Source organism: Pinus tabuliformis, chromosome 9 (assembly GCF_031772625.1).
Source record: "Pinus tabuliformis cultivar Carrire ecotype Pingquan chromosome 9, CPIR1, whole genome shotgun sequence".
NCBI lineage: Eukaryota > Viridiplantae > Streptophyta > Pinopsida > Pinales > Pinaceae > Pinus > Pinus tabuliformis.
The window spans coordinates 1,845,379,106-1,845,404,777 of record NC_142307.1 but is presented as its reverse complement, the minus strand read 5'-3'; the positions used below and the strand labels follow the sequence as shown (position 1 = coordinate 1,845,404,777).

Sequence of the window (25,672 nt, the reverse complement as noted above, 5' to 3'; positions counted from 1 at the left end):
AAAATGTGCCAAATGAGGCTGCCCCAAGGCAGAGTGCTGTTGCAGTCAACTTTTGAATGCCTTCCTCAACTCCAAATTGAGCTCATGATAGCTCATTGGAAAGCTCTTTGGTGTCTAGTTATCATTTGACTCATCAAGAAAGTCATTTGGCCAACCAAGCTAGGAGAAAACGTGATTTTCCCAAGGTCACTTCAGAGGTGCATTCGATTCTCTTGAGGCAACGATATTTTTGACATTTCTCTAAAACCATGACACCTGTGTAAAAAGTGAAAGAGGTTTTTCTTCTTTGGCATGTTGTGGACAAAAACCTCTCTCAGTTTTCCAAAATTCATCTTTGATTGCTCCGAAACATCTTTTGAGTGAAACTTATCCCGATGTGTGGAACAAGGGATTTTGTCGAAATGAAGCGAAATGAAGGGGATAAGGGGCTTCTAAATTCTTGGGGAAATTTTTGGAAGTAGGGAGGGATGTTAGGAAGCAGGGGAAAGTGGAATCTCAGAGATCGAGCAAGGGGAAGGGGTCCAAAAGGGAAAAACACAGGCCTAGTCTAGAAAATTGCCAAGTTGTGGCAAGAAACTAGGGTTTGTGCAAAAATGAAGAATTTGGGGAATCTTAGTGATGGAAAGTGTTTGATAAGGTACTTTAATGATAGGGGAAGGTGTATGAACATCTGGATACAAGTTTTGCTAATGATTTGACCATCCAAGAGAAATTGCCTTCAAAACCCTAGGAGAGGCAAATGAACCTTGCCTAGGCGCAACTGATGCATGAACAAGGTGTAAAATGACTCATTAGACACTGACATGATAATGAAAACCCTATAAATGATGATAGACTCAGTTAGAATGATGACATGGACCGACATTTGGACAACTTTAGAAGGAGTGAAAGCAAAACCTAGACCTAATGCCTAGCGACCAAATTTTGCTTGAAGACTCTTTGAAATGACAAAATTTGACCTTGACACTCTGAGACCACTTTGTAAGAGCATATTTGATCACTGAAGGAAGGCTGGAAAGACTGACACTAACATAGGGCAAGGGAAATTATGGATGAAAATGGAATGAATGCCCACCAAAGGGGAATGATTTTGTTGTAACCACTCAACCCTCAATGTTTAGACTTTCCAAGACCCAAACTTCCCTCTCTTAGTCAATTCGCACTATAATCCCTACTTGACCTCTTGTCCTTAAGAGGGTTGAAAATTTAGAGATAGAGAGAGAGAGAGAATTCAAATTTATAGATGAAAGATGGTTTGATCGTCAAGAGACATGATTGGTGCCTAGCCCTTGGATTGATGGAGTCTATGGAGATGATAGATTATCCAACTCTTGCAAAGGAGTAAGGATGTTTGATGCCCTGGCACAAACCCTAACTATTGCCTTTGTGAGGGATTAAAATCAATTGGGAGAAATATAATCAAGAATCACGAAGGGGCATATCATTTACATTTCATATATGAGTAATGCATGCAATTATGACATCTAGATTCTATAATATAGATTTTCAATAAATTAGGGCACAATAGAAAAACACTAGATTATCAATCCATTCCATACATTAGATATAAGCAAAAAGATTATTCAAAAATAGGCACACTAACAAAATGAAAATGCATGAACATTCCATTATCAATCCAAGGCAACTTCTCCAAAGCTAAGTGAATAGCTCTAATAACCAGGTACATTACATAGGTCACATCTTGCTAAAGAAAAGACGCTGAAATTCTCCTAAGAGAGGCCTAATTTCCCAAGAGATGATGATGAATAATGAAATGATCCCCTCCTCAATTTATATGAGGAGGAATAGTTCCTAATTAACCTAAAAGCCCCTAGGAAAACAAGTAAAATCACAATGGTGCATTGGGTCACAAGCCAACTCACTAGCTTAGACTTAAAACATAAGAATTGCCCACACGTGTGAGCCGTAAGGGCTAAAATGCTGACGTTGTCCATGCATTGTGCTCTATGTGGCATGCGTTGAGGCTTTCAAGTGCCATGAGTGGTGTAGAAGCATCCTAAAATCATGATGAGAGGGTTGACCCTCAAATCTCTGTCAAAATCCCCATGGACCACAAAATTTGCTTTAGGTGTCAAAAGGTGGTCTCTTGGGTCTCTAACAGGTCAAAGTGCCCATCTCTGCTTCAACGTTGAGGAATTTCTAGGTGCTACTAGCCCTCCCATGTCTTAGAAGCTGAGACCATCCTCATCTAGGCTTTGGATCAGCTGCCATACCCAATGTTATCAGAACCGAACGGTGATCGAACCGAAAAACCTTGTGGACTAGGAACGGGTTGGAAGCGAAAAAAAAACCGAAAAAAACGGTTTACGAAAAACACATAAAATATTTATATTTTAAAGAAAAAATAGATATATTCATGTACATCCATATGAATCCAAACCATTTATACAAAATATGCAAAAGTTCTCATTTATATAGCAAGTAATGGTGCATATAACCAAAATAACACTTATTGCAAAACATCGTTGAACCAAAAAAGTTACAAACATCAAGAAGCAGCCTCTAAAAGGCCTTTATAGTCTAAAATAACATGATAGTGTGATACTCATTTGAAGAATGAGTAGCATCCAAGTCTGCAATGGGATTATGGCTTGATTCCCCTAGACTTAAAGCTGTTACTGGTGCTTCTAATATATTTTCCTCTACAACCTGTGGAGGTGGGTCCAAGTCCAACCAAGAAAGGTCTTCATTGTCAAACGCTGGTGCTTGACTCTCCACAACCCATTCTAATGTTGGATCAAAAGTCAGCCAAAACAATGTTGCTTGATTCAGGGTTTTTATTTAACAACTGGTTGCGCTTAAACCTAAGGTTGTACTGAATAAAAACCATGTCATTCAACTGCTTTTGCTCCAAACAGTTCCTCTTCTTAGTGTGTATATGCTCAAACACACTCCAATTCCGCTCACACCCTGAAGCACTACATGTCTGGCTCAATATTCGAATTGCAAATTTTTGCAATTGAGGGCATTCACCACCAAATTGTTGCCACCAATAGGCTGCAAAAAGGGTGGAAGGAAAAAAAGTATTAGCAAATGAATTTGAAAGTTGAAACTTGGACTCAACAATTGCAAATTGAAATGAGTAATATAAGAATTTGCAAATTTTGACCGTTCTTACTTGGGGGACTCTTTTCTCTAATTCTTACAGCCCTATACTCCAAAGGTACCAATACTCTCATTGAAATTCAAGAGCTTGTTATGAATCTGATCTTGAGTCTTGGAATTTGGGACCATGCGCTCAATGCATTTATATAATCCCACTAATACCTCCCCATCAGCCTCAAAATTTGTAGTGTAAAAAAAAACATATTCTTTATTTGTATTCAAGCTTCTGTGATCCATAATGAATTAAGCAACGTTTTTTGGTAGAAATCACATAAGAGAATTTTTTTGCCGACGTGTTTCGAACCAACAAGTGTGGTTCATTATCAGGACCAGATGAAGAGGCAGACCATGGCATAGGCTTAAATAGAGAGCAATGTAGAGACATAATTTTAAGTAACGGCTATATTTGAACAATAATATTTAAATTATAATATTAATTTATTAATATATTAAAAATAAATATTATTAAGTAACGGCTATATTAAACGGCTAGTTTTTGAAAAATAATATTTAAATAATGATATTATTTCATTAAAATATTAATAGGTAACAGTTATATTAAACGGCTAGTTTTTGAAAAATAATATTTAAATTAATTTATTAAACCAAATTAATTTATGTCTCTACATTGCTCTCTATTTAAGGCTATGCCATGGTCTACCTCTTCATCTGGTCCTGATGATGAACCACGCTTGTTGGTTCGAAACGCGTCGGCCAAAAAATTCTCCTATGTGATTTCTACCGAAAGACTTTGCTTAAAAACATATTCATCAAGTCAACAAAACTTAAAAGTTAAAACTTATAACTTATAAGCAATGAGCATTGAAATCCAAAATTACATACCTTGGATTAAAGTAGTAGCCATCTGCACGCAAAGGTCTATGGCGTTGTTTGTTCCATCTTTTATCAATGATTCTCCATAGAGGAATGTACTTTTGTCTTTTATCCCCATATGCTGCATTTATTTGTTCCTTGGCTTGATCCATGGCCTCATAAACAAAACCCATGGCAAGTTTATCACTATCCACCATCCGCAAAACTCTGACAAGAGGCTCACTAAATAGCACAATCTCCTTTGCCTTTGACCAAAATCTTTTGTCAAATACTTGGTCAACCATTTGTTTCCCTTCAACCTTTTTGCTCCACTGAGATGAATTCCATTCATCACATGAAAACATCTTCCTCAAGTTCGATTTTTGTTCAACAAGGGATTGCAACGAAATAAAGTTGGTTGCAAATCATGTGATGGTTGATTGAACAAGCTCTTTACCCCCTGTGTGCTTTCTCATAAGGTTCAAAACCCATGAGTGGTTGTAGATGTACTTGGTTATGGATTTTGCATCATCCACACACTTCTTCACCCACTCAATTTTTCCAATATCCTCAAGCATGAGGTTCAAACAATGGGTTGCACATGGATACCACCAAATGGTGGGGTGTTTTTCCTCCAACATCTTTCCTGCCGCAATATAGTTAGAAGCATTATCTGTGATCAGTTGTACAACATTTTCAACTCCTACTTCCATAACTACTTCATCCAAAATACGAAATAGAAATTGTGCATCCTTCACTTGATTAGATGCGTCAATAGATTTGACAAACATAGTACCTTTTGGACAATCAATTAAGAAATTTAGTATGGTGTGAGATCTACCATCAGTCCATCCATCAGGCATAACTGTGCATCTTATTTTGGTCCATGATTGCTTGAACTCTGTAAGGTACTCTTGTATTCTTTGGAACTCATTTTGTAAAAGTGGCCCCCTAATATCATGAAAGCTAGAGCCTTTAGAGCCTGCTCCACATGAAGCTATAACATCAATCATGGGTTGATAATATGCGGAATTAGTAGCATTAAAAGGTATGTCTACCTCATATCACCATCTAGCAATGCATTCATATGCAACTTCCTTCTCTATCTTCTTCCATTTAGCATCAAGGGTTGGTTGAGAACCAGGGGTGGTGCAAGGTACAAAGAAGTCAATCCCTTTACAGGTTGCTACCCTCTTCAAGTTAAAAGTACTTGAACAACCATCTCCAACTCTATAAGGGAAACTAGACGAATCTTCAAAACTGGACATATATTCTTTAAAATTATGGTCACTAAGCATAACATCATTCTTTTGACTTTTGCCAATATCTTTTGTAATTATTTTGTTTTTCCCATTTTCTTCGTTGCAAGCTTGAATTAGACTTTGCATCTATGCTTTAAGATCATTAGAAACATTTTCACAAGGTTTTACTTGCCATCTTCAATGTGCTAAGTGTTCTTTAATTCTATGGATCCCCCCACCCTCAACTTTCTTCACACAATAGTTGCAGACTTTTATTCCTTGTTCATTTAAATGACAGTGAACTCAAGCCAAATCATTCTTATTTTTGGGGGCCATGACAACTTTTACGGGAAAAAATGAAAATTCTATGGCAATTTTTTTTAAAGAAAAATAAAAGAGGAATAGAGGCAAAGGAATACTCGGAGAAGATTTGTAAATTTTGAGAAGAGAAGAAGCTCCCACCAATTAGAAAATAAACTCTTCAATTAACTCCAAAATCTCCCTCACAATTTTTCCAACTAAATCTCTCAAAGTAACCTTGCAAATTTCAACAATTGTTGAGAAAAAAATAGAAGAAATAACGGGTACATTTTTTTTTGGCCAAAAAAAAAACATTACAAATCTGGATTTTGCATAAAAACACTAGGGTTTTAAAATTTTTAGGGGAAAAAAACAAATATTTGGAGAAAAATAGAACAATAATGGTTGAAAAAAATACCTTGATTTGCCCTCTTGATTTTCTAAAAAAATCAACTCCAAAATCATCCCAAATCAGCGCTAGAGCAACCCTTACAAATCTGCATAAAAACATTGGGGTTTTTAAATTTTTTGAAAAAAAACAAATTTTGGAGAAAAATGGAAACAAAATAGATGGCAAAAATGACCTTGATTTACCTTCTAAATTTTTTGGAAAATTCAACTCCAAAATCCTCTCAAATCAGCGATGTAGCAACCCCAACAAAATAAAAATAAAATTCTTCAACCAACTCCAAAAACCACTCAAGAAAACCCAAAGATTTCTGGGAAAAAAAATCCTTGAAGTAGCTCGAAAATCTCTTTTAGTAATCAACCCAACAACTCTCCAAGACTCCAATCAACTCTTCAAATTTGCAAAAAAATCTCTCTCAGAACAACCCTACAAAAAACTTTGAATTCTCTTCATCGAACTCAGCTCAAGAATTGCAAGAGACTCGAATGAATAATGTGAGTGAAATAGAGGGCGTGGGGGTGTTTAAATAGCTTTAGGGAGGGGGCTAGACTAGTGTTAAGAAAAAAATCAACAACAACAACGTTTTTTTAAGCTCGGGCTGCGTCGATGCGGGCCTTACAGACCGGCGGAACTGGCCTCCGAACTGAAACAGACAGGTTCGGAGGGCCAATCTGGACCGTAATTTCCCCACACTGGTCAGATCGACCGGTTTAGCCGGTTTCGATAACATTGGTTTGGATCATTACAAGGACATCATTTTCATCCAATATTACTTCCAACCTGACCTTCCAAGATGCAAAATTTGAAGAGTCACCCAACTTCTCAGAATCCTTGAAGAAAGAGGTAGTCATCTTGATCAAATTAGATCGACTCCTTCAACTTCTTCCAAAGATGATTGCTTTGGTCTCTTGTTTCTTTTGGGCTTTTTTCACCTTGGCTTTAATACCATGTTAATTTTCCACTTCCCTATGATGTTATAATCACTTTAGCCCAATTCTTAACTTCAACTAGCAATCAAATCAATCTTCCAGTAATGAATAGCAATTGTAGATAGAATAGTATATGCAATGTACAATACAAGACAATCATATTCAATGACAAGAGACACAAGAATTGGTCAAAGACCAAGGAAAACCCTTTCAAATTCTTCTTATTGGATTATCATAAAATGTTTAGCAAAGAGAGTAGAATGATTCAATTCACCATCCTAGAGTCAAAGGTCAACGAATTTAAATTTCAACAACCAATATCCAAAACTTCAAGAGATGAGCCCAAAAGTCAAATATGGTCAAATTGTGAAATCTGGTCAAAGTCAACAATAGTCAACAACAACAAGTGATGCCCTAACCAGTCATAAGTCAACAATCAAACAACCTTCCAAACAACTCGGTCACAGGTCAAAATACTCGGCCTCTTTTGTTAGTCAAAATGAAGTAAAAAAGTCCCAAAAACCATGGTCAAACTTGGTCAACAGAGGGAGAAGGTTTGCAGTTAGATTTGAAGTCAAAGTTTGTCATCAACTGTAGTCAAAGTGCCCAAAAAACCTCGATCTTTGTGCCAAAGAATTCAGCCTCCAAAAATAGTCCAAAAATGCCAAGTCAAATAAAGTCAAACTATGCCCAATCACAAAAAGTCAACACTGGTCAAAGTGTTGAAGCTAGATAGATTTTCGACCCTCCTGAACCCTTTCTCTCCTACTCTGATCCGAATGGAAAATGGCATTCACCCATGGTATTCATCCACCCATGGAATTTACCCATGGTATGGTAAGTGACATCCACCCATGGTATTCATTAGCCCATGGTATTGAACCACCCATGGAATTAACTAATGGTATTGGAAGTGGCATCCACCCATGGTATTGTAAGTGACATCAACCCATGGTATTCATTCACCCATGGTATTTATCCACCCAAAAAAGGCTATAAGTAACAAGCCGCATTTTGTAAAAGGAGAACTTGTCCACCACAATGTAGCCTTTACCATTATCATTTGTTTTAATAAAAAAAAATCTTTGTGGTTTTGTTATTATGTATTCTCCTATTTTTTTTCTGACATTTCAGTTTTTCAAATCTCGGGGGGAGGTCCCCAAGATCTAAAAAATTGAAATGGATGAGGTCCCCAAGATTTGAAAAATTGAAATGGATCTTGGAGAGAGAGGCCTCCAAGATCTGAAAAACTGAAATGCTAGAAGAAAATAGGAGAATACACAATAACAAAACCACAGATTTTTTTTTTTATTAAAACAGATGATAACTGTAAAGGTTACATTGTGGTGGACAAGTTTTCCTTTTACAAAATGTGGCTTGTTACTTATAGCCTGATCTGTAGCCGGAGGAGATGAGGCGAGATTTGGTGAAGACCACCATCACTGGTAGCAGTAGCAGTGGGACAAAGCAAGTAAAGGAAGAGGAAGATGTGGTCCTCACATCTAAGGGGCAGTAAGAGTAGCGCAGGAGGAAGGATGTTTCCGAGGTCAAGTGCTTCAAGTGTGGTGAGCTTGGCCACTACAGCACTCAATGTCCTCTCAGAAAGAAGGACAAAGAGGAGAAGCAGGATCAGCAGGCTGCATTCGCGAAGATTGACAGGCTATCCTCCAGATTGGAGGAAGAGTTTGCCATGATCACCGAGATACCTCCAGGGGTGAGGTGGGGTGATTTGGTTTTGTAGCCCCAGAGAGCTACAAGATGTGCAGGATTCTTGAGGAGGTCCACCTCATGAATCAATACCTTGCTACAGGAGCCCATAGCATGCAGTAGTAGGATGGACCAGTGGCAGTTGATGCAGTCAGGTGCGAGAGTGACAGATGCAATAGCTAGTAGCAAGTCAGATACTAGGCAGCGTAGTGCAGAGTTGGCAACAGTGCAACTGGCACAGAGCAGAGTCAACAAGAGCGCAGAGGTTCAGTGACATCGCAGAGTCTAGAAGTAGTCAGGACTCAGGGGACAGATGAATCATACTGACCATAGTTGGTTCAATAATTTGGATGCTTTTTTGTTGCAACTATTGCAGTTGTAGCAGCAGCAGATGGAGAGGGAGTGGCAGTGCAGATGCAGTGTTGGCAACGGTTCAGCAGGGTTAGTAGCAGCACGGATGCAGCTTTTATCAGAGTTGTACAGTAGTTGGTGGGCAACAGCAGCCAGACATCAGCAGTGTAACAAGAGGTGGTGCAAATATAGGGTGTTGCTTCAGTGGGTTGCAGCGCTATAACACATTCCTTGCTAAGAGGGAGTGTTGATTTTTGTAGCATCAGATGTGTTCTAGCCACAAAACTTTGTGGAGAGGCTAGAATACATGTATTCTCCAAAACCCAGATATCGTTTATGGAAATTCCACCTAGAGATGACCTAATTAAAATAATTAACCTTTTTTTTATGATGTCTAAGTCTAAACTTAGGAAAACTGATTAATTAAAGGGTATTAATTAAGTCATGGTGAAATATTCTAGAAGAAGACATGGATCGAGTTCTAGTTAATCTTAGCCATTGATTATGTTTTAATCTTGGCCGTTGAAGCCTCAACGAGAGATTATAAGAAGAAATTCGATGGGGGTTGGAGAACACACTTGGAGCCACCAAGAATTCGATATTGCTGGGAAATCGAACTCTAGAGTAGCAGCTGTGAGTTGCTGGAGGTGATTCAGTAGTTTCGAAGTAGTGAGAGAGGGGCAAGGATAGTAAGGCCGAAAGGAAGTTTTTCCAGTCCGATGAGTGCATAGCAAAGAGACAATGTACTCCACAGAGAGGCTGACACAGTGCAGAGAGGCAGCGCAGAGCTTTAGAGGGAGATTCGTATTTTGTTGAGGAGAAGTTGAGATTCAGTGGTAGGAGCCAGAGTGGGAGCCCAGAGGCTAGAAGATCGAGTTTCCAGAGTAGCAGCTAATCAATAGAGTGAGAGAGACACTGGTCCAAGCAAGGCCGAGGCAGATTTGCGTAGGGTGACGTAGAGGCTAAGGTCAGTGTCGGATCACCAGTGGAAGTGAGATTTTTCTTACTAGAATTCTATCAGTCATTTTTTCTGTATGGAAAGCTAAGATTTGAGCTTCCATAGATTTGTACTCAGATTTACCACTGCATAATAATAAAACCCTTGGCTGTTGCACCATTTTTCCCAAGTTGGATTTTTCCGAGGACATTGGTCTAAAAATAACGATGTTTTATTGTGTGTGTGCATCTATTCTTCCAATGTTTTTATTTCTTCTGCAATGTTTATTTTATGAATGTTGCAGTGTATATGTTTCGATATTTGACGTAGGAAACTGCAAATAATTTGGTTGATTAATTTAACAAATAGAAGAAACATTATCAGTTGTTGCAGTAGGATTCAGGCTCACCGAATTTTCACACCCAGATTCTTGACACCCATAGCATTGTATTGCCATGTTTTTCTTCTTTTCCTGAGAACCCAACTTTCCAAATTGTCCCTTTCTTTTTGACATTGCAACATAAGCTTGATTTTGCTCACCTGCTCCCACATCACATGTGGCCTTTAATCTAGATTCTTCAATCTTGCACAATGACTATAGATCCTGGAATGGAGTAGCTTCTTTCTTCCCATAAATACTTGAAGTAAAGTTACCCCACTCTTCCGTTAGTGCATTTAATACAATTGTAGTCATTTCTCTATTAGACATGACATTTCCTAGATCTTGTAGATGATCCCAGATCTCATATATCCTCATAAAGTATCAGGCTATTCCATCTTCCCTTGACATCTTCAGCTTGTAGATTTCTTGCCTTAATGAGATGACTTCTCCAACAATGCTTATGGAATACAACTCTACCAGTTTGTCATAGATTTCTTTTGAAGTTTCGAGTTTAGATACGTATGGGATGAAGGGATCCTTGATGGCTTCTATGAGAATCATCTGAGCCCTAACTTCCTCTTTCATATATTTGGAAAGATCTTGAGCATATTCCTTTCTTGGTTTAGTGATAGAACCTTTGACATGTTCCATAACCTCATTTTCAATGAGATTCAGATCTGTCCTTTTCTTCCATGCAAGATAGTTTGAAGCCCCAACCAATTTGTTGCTTTCCTTTCAAAAAGACATTTTGACAGATTCAGATGTGGACATAAATATACTTACTCGATTGGATGCTCCTTATTATTGTTGTTTCCTTGTTGTTGATGATGATATAGAGGATAGAAAACTTCTCCTTGGTGAAGGTAGTTTTCTTCAAGAATAATCCTTGATCCTACAGAGAGTGAGATGACACCGCCTTTTGATCTAGCTTCCTTTGGATGAATAGTATTCAAGACACTTTAACTTGAGTAGATGTAGGGTTTTGTCCTTCTCCCTTTTGACGATGATCCCAAAACTACTTTGTAGACTTGTTTGACCGAGGGTTATGATGCTTTCTTTGACTTCAAGATGATCTTTGCTTTGATGCCTTCCTTTATATTTGATCCTTGAGTGTCCCTTGATGAGATGCCCTTCCTTGACTTAGTCACCTTAGCTCTAAAACCATGTTGAGAAATCTAGGGCATCAAGCGTTAGGTGATTTCTCTTCAATTAGTAACTACTTGTGAGTGCTTTTTACTTCTTTAGATTAGGATCTTCTTTTACTTAGGTTATTAGTGTTCTTCTTCATCAAACAACTACCAATGCATGAACATAAATAAACTAGAGACACAAAATGAGGCTATCAGCCAAGGCCAAAAACTCTCTCTTTGAGAGGAAAACCCACACAAATTCTTCTTACAAAGATTCCAATTGACAAATACCAAGACTAAGACCCTTGACCTATTTGCCATTGCAAGACCAAGACTCAAGTTCTCTTGACAATCAATATTCTTTCTTCAAAAATTCTTCCATTAAGTCATCCATGTTTGTTCTTTCTCTCACTGTGTTAGCATACTAGGATCCATATCACTGTGTTTTGCACTGAGATCATTATCTCACCTCTGTCATGGCACCGAGATCCTCACTATAGTATCCCCGAGACCTCATCACTGTGATGACACTGAGTTGCACTATGACCCTCTCTTTGTGGTAGCACCGAGATCATCTCTTTTTCGAGCTTCTTCTTGTGGTGGTACTGAAGTAAAGATAGCACCGAAATTGTGTCTTAACTATAATGACACCAAAATAGAGAGACCTCTTTTCTGTGATTATACTAAACCTTGTCATTTGAAATAGCACTGAATCATACTGTGACATGTGACCGAAACTCTGTCTAATGTTTCTACTACAATCCGCACTTTGATTTTTGCAATTAGACCGAGATTCTTTGTATCATTATCCAAGTTTTTTTTTTTTTGAAATGACATCCGAACTTGTCATTGTAATTTCCCATCGAATTTGATTGAACTTCTTGATTGTGCAATAGGCCAAACTGCCTATTTATAGTAGTCTGTCAATGCATATTAGCCGACATGACCATATGAAGAGTTGTGTCTCCAATTTAGGTGAGCTGACATGAGTTCTATATTTCATCTTGAAGCCGACTTGAAGAAGGATAACTTGTGCTTGTCTTGGAGGGCTACTTGACAATCCTATTGACTTATATACATTTGTAACATGCCCAAGAAGGGTTCTTCATACATGACATTGACTCTCTTTGACTTTTATGACTAGATGACAAATCCTAAAGGCTCACAATGGGAGCCATCTAAAAATAAAATTCCTTTCTCATGAAACCCATGAGGCAAGCATTACAATAATAATTTTATTTTTCTTCTTTACATCATTTACATAAAAATCACAATTACATGACATTATGAAGACCGAACCTAGTTACACTTTTCAACACACTCGTGGTTCACCGAAAGAGAGTTGCGATTTTCCACTTGGAAGTCCCTATGCTAAGCAGCGCTGATTAACTTGGCTCAGTAGCTCAAGCAAACCCTCCAAAATCAGAAATGAAATGCCAAAATAGAATGATCAAAATGAAGCTCTAGCCTTCCTTTTATAATTGCTGCTCAACCTTGTGGGCTCCACTAATTCAACCCCCTTGTTTTCCCCTTTTCATATGGTTCAATTTTCTCGTAGGGGGTTTGATTTCCCCTTTGGTGACCCCCACAACTTATCTTCACTTAATTTTCTTCTTTTCCTAAGTCCCCTACCTTTGCCTTTTCTCCAAAAATTTTTTTAGTACCTCCACAACTTATTTCTCCTAAGTTTTATTTATCTAATATTATATTAATCGCCAAAATTGCAAAATTGAGAATTTCCTTGACAAATTTTTTTAATTGGGGACATGACAGTCCTCCCCTCCCAAATGTTGCTTGTCCTCAAGCAACTGTAGTGCTGGATGCTGCAAAATTTGCTCTCCCTCCCAAGTGGCATCCTCTTTAGGCAAATCCTTCCACCTGACAAGGAATTCTCTAATAGTCCTGCTCCTCAACTTTCTCTCCCTCTCTTGTAAAATAGCCTCTGGTGTCAAAATCAAGTGACCCTCATCATCCAATGGTGGTAACTCTATGGAAGCCATCACCCATTGTCCCAAAGCCTTTTTCAGGAAAGAGACATGAAACACATTATGCACCTTGCTTCTTGGTGGAAGCTCCAACTCATATGCTACCTCTCCAACTCATCAAATCACCATGTATGGTCCATAGAAGCGAGGCTAGAGATTTTTAACTCCCTTCTACTTTAGTGTGGACTGCTTGTATGGCTGCAATATCAGGAAAGCCAAATCTCCCACCTCAAATTGTCGCTCTACTCTTCCCCCAGTTTGCATACAAATTTTGCTGGTTCTGTGCCATCTGCAGGTTATCCTTGAGTGCTCTAAAAAAATCTTGGCTCTCTCGTATCCAATATTTGGCCCTTAGGGCCCTGCTATCTCCAAAAACCATATCAACAAAGGTCGGTGCATCATAACCATTTAAAACACACAATGGTGTTATACCTATGGACATGTGATACGTGGTGTTGTAACAATACTCCCCAAGGTACAACCACTTCACCCTCACTCTCTGTTGTCCCAGTCATAGTTGCGCAGACATCCCTCTAACCACTTAATCACTATCTCTGTCTGCTCATCTGTCTGAGGGTGGTAGCTAGTGCTGGGTGTAAGCTCGGTGCCCACAAGGTGAAATAACTCTTGCCAAAATCCTCCCATAAATCTTGCATCCCTGTCACTGACAATCGTCTTAGGCAGCTCATGCAGCCTAAACACCTCTTGGAAAAACAACTCAACCACCTATGATGCTAGGTATCAAACTGGAATGGCGAAAATGTGTGCAAATTTCGTCAGCGTCTCAACAAACACATAGATGCAATCTCTCCCTTGTACTACCGACAACCTTGTAATAAATTCCATCGATATGCTCTCCCACTTCCTCTCAGGAATAGGAAGAGGTTGTAGTAATCCAGCTGGATGTGTGTTCTCTCCCTTGTTCCTTTGGCACATATCACACTCCCTGACATGCTTCAGAACATCCTCCTTAAGACCCTGCCAAGTGAAACGCTCCCCAATGGCCCTGTATGTCTTGTAAAACCCTTGATGTCCTGCCAAAGGTGAGTCATATGCTGCTTGCAGGATATTCTCCCTCAACTGTGAACCTGGTACTAGATAAATACTTTCTTTGTAGTACATAACATCATCCATCGCCCGATACCTGTCAACAGGGCATCGCCCGATACCTGTCACCCCTGTTGAGAATTCAATAGGGCAATGTATATGTTAATTCTCTAAACTTCATAACTGTTTATGTTACCTTTTTACTTATTAGCTTTGATCTTTATTATTTCAATGTGCAATACATCAAACAACTACCAAAACAGTAAGAACAGTGACACAGTATATAGGCTGCAAGCCAGGGCCAAAACCCCTCCTCTTGAGGGGAAAACCCGAAAATATCTTCTTATCTTGTGTGGTGATGTCTTTCGGAGTCATCGCATTCATGATTTTATGTATCGACGTTTTGAACCAACCTTTGTGGTTCATCATCAGGATTAGATATGTGAAAAAGTCAGAAATTTATGGGTAATAAATAGAGGATAGGGTAGGGATGGTAATGTAAGGAGTCGACAGGTTTGATAATGCTATAAATCAGATTTAGTTTAATTAATTAATTCTATTATTAAGTTTTTATTATTAAATTTTTAATTTTTATGTTTATTTTTATTAAATATTTTTATTTTTATTAATGATTATTAGCTTATTTAATAGTTGTATGTTTAGTTTTTGATTAAAAGATTGATATTAATTGCTATGATATAATATTAGTAATGGTTGTGCACTAACTAAATATTTCTTGTATTTAATTAGTTTTTGTTGACAATGAGATTATTAATACTTAATTATCTTGTAATGATACTAATGTTCTAAATGTTTGCAAGATTTTTATTAAGGCATGTTATTTAATAATGAAACTAACTTGGTCTTATTTATATTACTAATTGAATATTAATTATATTTTTCTCAAACTTTGATTTAATAATTGTTAGAACTTTAATGTTCTAATGTTAAGAGTAATATTATATCTATATTAATTAATAATTATTAAGGTATTTTGTTAATGAAGTTCCTCAGTTTAGATGCTAGATTAATATTATGTATTGATGTATAAAGTTTTCTGGTGTTTAATTAATCCTAGATTGGGTTAACTAAGGTTTTAAATAAAATTAAACGAGTTTAATCTTAATAACGTATTTAAGGATTGAAAGAGAAAGGATGGGTTCTTGATTATTTTTATTTATATTTATTGAGAAATTATTTTAAAGATTTTAGGGATTGGTGGACCATAAGGAGCATCTAGGAGATGGTAGAATCCCCTATTAGTGTTGGGATCCAATTATCACTAATTCCCCCCCCGCCCCCGATGCTGAAGCTACCTCTACTGCTATCCTGTGCTCCCTCTGCTGCCTCTGCGCTGCTGTAATATCTTTGTGCCTCTCGCACCATTGCAACCTCCACTACGCTGCTACATACCTCTGCACTCTAGCACTGCCTTGTTGCTCCATCCGCATCTTGCTTCTATCAACATCTGTCATCCTGCTACTGTCATCGGGGCTCCCGTAGCCCGATATGATCCAAGAGTTTGGGTACCTCAAGGATCCTGCCCCTCATCTTTTATAGTCCTCTTGACTACATCGCGATGTCTCCCCACCTCTTCTCTAGAGGTGCATGAGCACTCATGGCATAGTCGTCATCTGTCTCGACTTCATTCTCCGCCTTAGCTAGAGTTGTCTTGGAGTCAGAAGCCTCTCCCTTATTCTTCTTCCAGGGACACTAGGTTGCATAATGACCCAGCTCCCCACAATGGAAGCACTTTACCTTGAAGATATCCTTCTTCTTCCTCTTCCCCTTTTGTCTCGCAGATGCTAGAGCTACATCCTCCTCCTCCTCTTTCTTGATTCGACCTCCTTTGCTGCTACTTCCCGCCTTGGTTAACCGTCTGATCTCTTCTTGGCGAAGAGCTGCCCACATCTCTTCCCATCCTGGAAGATCAGCTCTGCCCAAAATGCTTTGAACAAACGTCTCCCAATCCTTAGAGACTGCATTCAGGGCGGTCCTCACCATGAACTCCTGATCCGGTGTGGCCCCTATGGAAGTAAGTTGGTCCCAAATCTCTTGCAACCTGCTGAGGTATAGATCTATCTGCTCCCCCTTCTGCATCTAATACATCCGCAACTGATTCTCCAACAACATCTTCCTCTGCACTGAGGTGCCCTGATATAATGTCGTCAAGGTATCCCACATCTCCTTTGTCATGTTCTTCTCAGCAATATGCGGTATCACATGATCCTTGACCCCATCAAGGATTATGCACTTTGCCTTCGCCATTGCATCCTCATACCTTTCATTATTAGCCGGGTCGACTGGGATAGCCACAGTTCTCAAGGCAAAGTCCTTGATGCAATGTCTATCCAGAACGGATAGGATCCTGGCCTTCTAGATGACAAAGTTGGATGCCCCGTCCAACCTATCTTGATCCCTTAGTTCGTTCATTGCCATCTCCGCTCTTCTCCTAGACTCCCTTTGAGTCTCGACTTCCCTCCTGGAAGTTCTCTCCTAGACTCCCTTTGAGTCACGATTTTCCCTCTTGGAAATCCTCCCGCGAACTATCGAATTGCTCCTCTTCGATCCTCTTTGCAACTGCAAAACTCAGATCTAGATTTCTTGGCTAGAAGTCCCTCAAGGCAGCGCTCCCTCTACCTTGGTTTTGTCCTGTTAGGTACTGTTTTGTTTCGATAGCAAAAACACCCCACCAACTTCCCAATCCTCAATCTGCCCATGACTCCCTAGGCCCCAACAGCGGAAGAAACTGAGCCTCTTAGCTCTGCACAATCCTGACAAGGTTGAATTGCTCCTCTGGCCAATTGTGTTGATCCTACTTGACTGAGTAGGATGATGTGGCTCTTCATGAGCCTCTTCTGCCTTCCTCTGCGCTGGCCCTCTCTCTAGCTCGAAATCATGACGTAGGCCCTCTACGTCACCCCTTCTCTACTGCTTTCTGCTTAGGAACAACTTCTGTCTCTCGGGACAACTGTTTCTGCTGCAAATTTTCTGATTTAGCTGGTGCCTTCAACTCTCCTGTGATCTGCAACGCTCTGATACCATGTTGAAATTTCTAAGTCTAACACGTCAAAATTTTTTCCTGCATTATTTGGTTTATTTCACCTACTTGTTTATTTCTTAACAAGTTATTTAACCATATAAAGACTGAAAATAAGCACGAATGCAACCTCAACCATCTACAGATCATCAACTGAAATAACAGACAAACACACAAGGGACACCGTTATTTTTGGACGATCGTCCCTGGAAAAAACCAATGCGTCAAAACCGGTGCAGCAGTTTTGAGGGTTTATTATTATGCATATTTCTTGAGTACAACTAGGGTGCCAAATTGGCTCACCCAACAGAGATTTTTACCAGTGTTGCACACATCGCGATCGGGATTTAATCGGCGCCGGGAAAAAAGCGGAAAAAATCGTTAAAATCGGGAAAAAATCGGAAAAAAGCGGGAAAAAATCGTTTGGCACAAAAATATTCATTTTTTTTCAATTTTTTTAATATCTAAACCATCTACAACATAAAATAAATACATTGACACATAAATATGATAAAAAAACTAATATATAAGATGTTTAATATCATTTCTAGCGCTAAAATCACACATAACATTGAATCATGTCCTGAATAGTAAGTCCTGAGTCCCAAGTCCAACTCAGCCTCAAAATATCAACAAAAAATATGATAATGTATCTCATCATGTCATAATGTCATATACAATAAAATGAAAGTCTAATCCTATTGATTTCCTCTGCCCCTCTTGCGAGAAAATGGCACAACTTTCTCTTTCCCTCTAGATGTAGAAGCTGGTGCCTGTGGTGGTGGAAATGGCAGTGGAGTCTGACGTGCTCTAGAAGCTGAAGAACTAGTAGTAGCAGCTACAGGAGGCCGAGGTGGACGGAGACCACGTCCTCTGGTAGTGGTAGCCCGGGTAGCCCGGGTAGGCGGTGTCACCTCCTCCTCCTGCTCCTCCAACTCCTCCTCCTCCTCCTCCTGCTCCTGCTCCTCCTCCTCCTCCTCCTCCTCCCCCTCCTCCTCCCCCTCATCCTGCACTAACCAATCCTCAGTGGGATCCATGAGAGGCCTCTCGGTCTCAACCCTCCATTCAGCAGTGGTGTCAATCCCATCCAATGAGATGGCTTCCGTATCAGGTGTCTTCTCTAGTTGTTTCACCCACAATCGAAGATTGTAGTAGACATAGACCATGTCATTAAGTCTATGGGACTCCAACCTGTACAAAGTTCATGAAATAATAAATTAATAATTAATAATTAATATTATAAAAAAAATATTGTTTAAAACTTTAATGAATTCAAAAATTTATTTGGAAATTTGCAATATTTTAAATGTTTAAGTGTTAACCTATTGCGCTTCTTGTTGTGTATTTTTTCAAATACACTCCAATTGCGCTCACATCCCGAGGAGCTGCATGTTTGGCTGAGGATGCGTACGGCAAGATTTTGCAAAAGGGGTACTCTGCCACCATACATCTTCCACCATGCGTCTACAACAAAATTACAAATAAAATTTTAAATAAACATAAGAAAAAAATGGAATTTGAAGAAACAATGAAATTTGAAACAAAGTTACAAAGTACATACTACAAACTAAAAAATACCTGGCATTTTAACCGTCCTATCAATGACAGCCATCTCAAAGCCAAATGTGCCAGCTGACAACTTATATTGCTCAATTTGTCTAGAGACCTCCAATTTTTCTTCTGGAGTTCTCACCATCTTCTGGACACAGGTTAATAATCCTTCCACGACCTCAACATCAAAATTAAACCCACATGCATAAGAAAATGCAGGGTTCAGGAAAAGGCCAGCAGCATGAATGGGACGATGGAGTGTGTTGTTCCATCGCTCATCAATGACGTTCCATAGAAGGAGTTGTCTCTGGAACCCATCATCTCCCTTGTCATCATAGTAGGACCGAATGGCTTCTTTGGCCCTGTCCATGGCTTCATACAAATAGCCCATTGCGGGCTTCTCAGCATCAACCAACCGAAGAACCTTTACCAAAGGTTCTGTAACAACGCACACCTCCTGCACTCCCGCCCAGAAGTCTTCCTGGTATGAAACTAGTCTGCAGACGGCCTCTCCTTCTGGTTTGCGGCTCATTGACGAAGCACGCCACTCCTCTGAAAGAAACATTCTCTTCAAATCCCACATAGAATTCAAGAGGGATTGAAGAGATATGAAACTCGTCGCAAACCGTGTAATGGCGGGGCGCACCAACTCTTTGTTGTTGGTGCATTTTCTCATCAAGCTAAGCACAGATGTGTGATTGTAAATAAATTTTGTGATGCTTTTTGATGAGTCAACAACCTCTTTGACAAAGGGAATTTTCCCAATGTCCTCTAACATCAAATCAATACAATGGGCAGCACAAGGTGTCCAAAATAAAGCAGGATGCCTGTCCATAAGCATTCTACCAGCAGCAACATAATTTGCAGCATTGTCCGTTATGACTTGGACAACATTTTCTGCACCCACCTCCAAAATAAACACATCCAGCAAATCACATAAAGTTTTTGCATCTTTGATTTGATGAGTTGCATCAACAGATTTGATAAACATAGTCCCCAAGGGACAACTAACCAAGAAGTTTATAAGGGTTCTCCCCTTTTGGTCAGTCCAACCATCTGACATAACAGTGCATCCTGTTTGTGCCCATGATGCCCTAAAATCCTCCAATCTTTGGGTGCAGTCACGCTTTTCATCTTGAAGAAGCCGGCCTCTGAAATCATGAAGAGAAGGGAGTTTGTACCCCGGGCCAACACTGGCAATAGCATCAACAGTAGGTTGGAAAAATGGATTATTCCTTATAATGCTGAAAGGAATATCACTCCAGAGGAGAAATTTTGTCATCAACTTGTCAGCTTTTTCTTTTTCAGTTCTTTTTAGCATTGAACCAATAGTTGGTTGTGAACCAGGTGTGGTTCGAGGAACAAAATATGATGATGCAGCTACCGGATTGACTGACGCTGCAGTAGAACCTGTGCCACTTGGCCCACTTCCTTCAGCTGACCTTTTTAGTTGCCTTTTGAGTTCTTCTTTGGCGTCTCTAGTGTGCTCTAATTCTCCCAATGCTCTCATGGCTTTTTGGATAATTTCAGCATTTGTCTTTAGACAGGGCCCCACATCACGTCCAGGGATTTGTGCAAGGTGGAACTTCAACCTGTATATCCCCCCGAATATTTCCTTTCCACACAACTTGCAATACAAGTTTTGTCTATCATTCGGAGTTTTAGGGTCACCATATTCCCAGAAAGGATCCAATTTCCTTGGCATGTTTGTTTTTGAATTTTGAATTTGCAAACCTATGGAAAAATAAGGATTAGGAAATAGGAATTTAGGATTACATAAATGATAATAGTAAATACAAATTACAATTTAGCATTTGCAAAATTACAAGCTAATTATTTCCAAAATCCCAATTTCTAAACCCAAGTTACCCAACCAAATGCCAAAAAACAATGAAAAATAAAAAAAAATAAACAATGTTTAAAGAAAATGAGAAAATAAAAATAAAAAATTGGTTCTCATAGTCATAACAAACAACCCATCCCAAATCAATGAAAAATTTCCAAAAATTCTTTAAAAACAATGAAAAACAAGGTTTTTATAGAACCAAAACAAAAAAAAATTAATCTACATACCTGGTTTATGGACAAATTGGTGATCTTGGCTTGGATTCCTCCTAAAATCGCTTGGATTCGCTCCCAAATCCGACGGCAACCCTCTCCCTCACTTCTTCTCCTCCTCCTCCGCGCGGACTGCTGAATGAAATAAAAGAAAAATCGATTTTCCATATAAAAAGAGCGCTGCCCCCGTGCCCGGCGATTTTAACATAAAAAATCGCGATTTTTTCGAAAAAATCGCTATAAAAAAAAGTGGCGATTTTTATGTATAAAAATCGCGATTTGAATCGGCTAAATGAAAAAATCGCGATTTTACGATAAAATCGCGATTTTATCGCGATTTTAACAACACTGATTTTTACACAACAGTAATACCTCTTTTCAGAAGTAGATATTCAGCAAGTCTGCTCCACGAAAATCTCTCCAACCCTTCTCTAAGGCTTTGCGTCAGCCCTCTTGGCCTCTGCGTCACTCTGAAACCCCCTGTGTCAGCCTTCTGCTGCTTTGCGCTGACTCTCTGGCCTTCTGCGTCACCCACGCAGGCCTTGCTAGCCTCTGTGCAGTCACTCTGGCCCTCTGCGTGGCTCCTACTGGCTCTGTGTAGCCTCCTCAATCTCTGCGCTGATCCTTCAGCACTATCTCTTCCTCTTTGCTATGCACTCACTGCCCCTCGCTGCAACTCAGATCACTTGTTCGAATTTTCTCAGCAAACCCCGCTCCAGAAAATCAAACTGACTGATCAATCTTGGTATATCTCCAACTGACCCTCAAGCCTCCTCTTATACTTTTTTTGTTGAGTCTTCAATGGCCGATATTAAGTCCCTAATGAATGGCTAAGATTAGATTTGGCTTGATCCATGTCATTTAGAACATTCTCACCCAGTTTTATATTAATACCCATTAATATTTTAATTTTCCTAAGTTTAGAATTATGAACCCCATTAAAAATATTAATTATTTTAATATCTCTCTAACCGGGTGGAATTTCCCCAAACCATTTTTGGGTCTTGGAGATCTCATGTGCTTTAGCCTCTCCACCAATTTTCATTGCTAGAGCATATCCGATGCTACCACAAATCAACACTGTAGTGACACGTCCCAAAGAATACAACCACTGCACCCCCATCACTACATTGGTGTCCAGAATGTCCATCATGAAGAAGTGATCTATCATCGAATAGTTCCCCATGGTAACTGTCATGTTGGGAACATATCTTGTACATTGCATGGTCTTATCATCAGGCACCAAAACAGAAAATCCCTTGAATACCTCTACGCTCCACCAACTGTGCATCAATAAAATTGTGGGTAGCCCCACTGTCCACCAACACAGATACTCATTGTCCTTGTACTGTGCCTCTGATCCGCAGTGTCAAATACTTCGGAAGTCCTTGAAGTGAAGCAATAACTCCATCGGTAGGCAAGAAAACTCCTCCACTCGGTGGGGTTGGTGGGCCACCTTCTCCTGAGCTCTGTGGTCCATCCTCATCTGCATCTATCTCCTAATCTGCATCCTCCTCCTCCAGCTCATTGTCTGAAAATACCTCTATGTAGTGGGCCTTTCCCTTGGTACACTGATGCCCTGGTGCCCATGGCTCCTGACAAGTAAAGCATAATTTTCTCCTTTGAAGGTCCCCACTGGTCTCATCGTCTAATTGTCCCTTCCTTGTCCACTCCTTTTGAGAACGTCTGGTGTCTTTTCCCTTTCAAGGGAAAGAAGGTCTGGCAGGTGTTGGAGCCGCTTTGGAACGACATCTAGCATGTCCCGCACTCGGCTAATGGCATCTTGCAATGATATTGGCCTATATGCTTGCACCCAACCTCGCAGTGGCTCGGCCAAACCCTCAATAAACAGCATGATCAATCTCGCCTCTAAAATATCTGAGACCATCACCGCAAGTCTCTGAAACTCTTCTATGTAAGCTTCTGCGCTGCTTGTCTGCTTCAAGTTAGCCAACTCCTTGAAGTGCAACTCTGGATCCTTCCTATCAAATCTCTCCAACAGCATGCGATTGAACTCATTATAGGATTTGATGGACGCATGCCCAAGTGTGACTAATCTGTGATGTTGAGAAATATATAGGGCAATGATTAGAGTAATTTCTCTTCTTTGATAACTTCTTGTGATGTCTTTTTACTTATCTTACTTATTAGCTTCTCTTATTATTATTATTATTATGTTTGTGTATCATCAAACAACTACCAAGACAAGAAGAATGAGAACATAGAATATAGGCTGCAAGCCAGGGCCAAAACCTCTCCACTTGAGAGGAAAACCTGCAAATCTTTTCTCTTCCTTATAGATTCTTCAATTGACAAATTCCAAGACCTTTAGACCAACACCAATACCCTCCAAGACCAAGTCCAACCTTTCCAGATAATATGCTTTCCTTGTCTAAGTCAAATCCAGTTAAATCTCTTCTAGTAGCACAATTTTGACCTCTAGCTGCAGAATTTCGGCCTCCACTGTAGACCTGAAATTTTCGGCCCTCCACTAGTTGCTACTGCCACACATGTGAGCTTCTTTTAGCCTCCCAGGACTTCCTTAGACCTTCGCTTGGCCTTCTCTGACTTCTGGAGCTTGAGAATGGCTTCTTGTGACCTTCGCTTGACCTTCTTGCCTTCTCTCCTTCAAGATCAAACTTGTAGAGGAAAACCCTAGATCTACTGCAGAAACCCTAGCCTTCCTTCGCACGTGTGAGAGAGAAATAGCCCAAACCAAAGTCTTCTTTGTCCTCTTCCTTCTTCGCTGCCTTCTTCTTCCTCCTTCGCTAGAATGAGTGAGTGATGAATGTGCTTCAAGGAGGTCGAGTTTCCTCCTTGTTAAGTTATGGTATGTTCTATGCTTATAACAGTTTACTTCTTTTCCTTATTATATTCCACAGATTAGCAATCACATGTACATAAAGTAAAATGCAGATAGAACATTAAACGATCGACAGAAAACAAGCCAAGTCAAGAGACACAAGATGTGGCGGCTAGCCAGGGACAAACCCCACAATGTGTGGGGAAACCCTTTGATCAAATCTTCTTTTATCTTCAATAATTCAGCAGAGAGAAATAGTGCAATAAATCTGATTCATATCAGCAGTAGCAAACCCTAGATCAACAGCGTCAGCATTAGCGGCCTCATCATCAAACTAGGGCAGACGATATCTCACAAACCGACCGTCGGATCGGCTTGATTCCACCACCAAAAGTTGCAGCTTCCAGAGGAGGTTCAGATGAACCTACAGTGCAGTTCAGATGAGGAGATCTTCTAGTCCATGCAGGTCAAACTTTACTTCTGCAGTTGCAGCTTCAGTTTCAGCAGCTTCCGGCTTCAAACTAGGGCAGTCGATATCTTGCAAACCGTCCGTCGGATTGACTTGATTCCACCACCAAAAGTTGCGGCTTTCAGAGGAGGTTCAGATGAACCTACAACGCAGTTCAGATGAGGAGATCTTCTAGTCCACGCAGGTCAAACTTTACTTCTGCAGTGGCAGCTTCAGTTTCAGCAGCTTCTGGCTTCAAACTAGGGCATTGTATATCTTGCAAACCATCTGTCGGATTGACTTGATTCCACCACCAAAAGTTGCGGTTTTCAGAGGAGGTTCAGATGAACCTACAACGCAGTTCATATGAGGAGATATTCTAATCCACGCAGGTCAAACTTTACTTCTGCAGTTGCAACTTCAGTTTGAGTAGCTTCCGGCTTCAAACTAGGGCAGTCGATGTCTTGCAAACCGTTCGTCGGATTGACTTGATTCCACCACCAAAGGTTGCGGCTTTCAGAGGAGGTTCAGATGAACCTACAACGCAGTTCAGATGAGGAGATCTTCTAGTCCACGCAGGTCAATCTTTACTTCTCCAGTTGCAACTTCAGTGTCAATAGCTTCCGGCTTTACATGTGTGAGGGAGAGACCCTTTTCTGCGTAGTAGAGAAGAGACTCTTTTCTACGTAGTAGAGAGAGAGAGATGTGATGAGATGAGTGAGTCCAAATGAGGAAAAGTCCTCCTGTATTTATACACAATGTTGGTGTTTGAATAGATGCCACTGTTGGGCTTCTAAGCCTACATGAGTTTTAGGTCGGCTTGATAATAATTCCATAATCAAAATAAATTCATATCTCCATGAATACTTATCGGAATCGGATGATCTTTATATCAATCCTACACCTCTCGACAAGAGGAATCTAATAAAAATATTATCAGCCATGAATAAGATGATCCACATGAAGTTTTGCCCTAGTTTCCAATTTTAACACTCCCTCTCAACTAGGGAGAACTTCATCTGCAATCTGTCTATCGGTCATTACTATTCATCCATCAAATGCACTGCCCTGTACAGCCTGACCCTTACCTTGCTCTGCTTTATTCTACCTGTTCTGCTTTGTCTTGTTCAACCCTGTATTGATCTGTACGGCTCTGCTCTGTTATGCGCTGCTCTGCTTTGTTCTGTTCTGCTCTGCTTTTGTCCAAATTATGAAGAAGAAGAAATGATCGAGGATGTATCATATTGACTCAAAGTCAGTCTCAGAGTATGTACCACTGGTCCCAGACCAGTCTCAACCAACCCGAAGTCAGCGTCATAGTGAGTACAACTCCACTGGTCCCGGACCAGTATCATCCTCCACTGATTCAAAGTCAGTCTCAGAGTGCGTACCACTGGTCCCAGACCTGTCTCAAC

At 39.9% G+C, this 25,672-nt stretch overlaps 2 protein-coding genes across 7 annotated transcripts in view; one reads left to right on the top strand and one right to left on the bottom strand.

The window, feature by feature from the left end:
- Positions 1-25,672, top strand: part of LOC149156206 (Chlorophyll A-B binding family protein) — a 501,816-nt gene that overhangs the window by 65,073 nt on the left and 411,071 nt on the right. The gene's annotated exons all lie outside the window — the stretch shown is intronic.
- LOC149156207 (uncharacterized) lies at positions 17,918-19,334 on the bottom strand. Its single transcript, XM_089445221.1, has 2 exons — positions 18,720-19,334; positions 17,918-18,588 (listed from the first exon to the last, which is right to left on the bottom strand). Exons 1-2 carry the CDS (start codon positions 18,845-18,847, stop codon positions 18,096-18,098), a joined length of 621 nt encoding a protein of 206 aa, XP_089301347.1. The 5' UTR covers positions 18,848-19,334; the 3' UTR covers positions 17,918-18,095.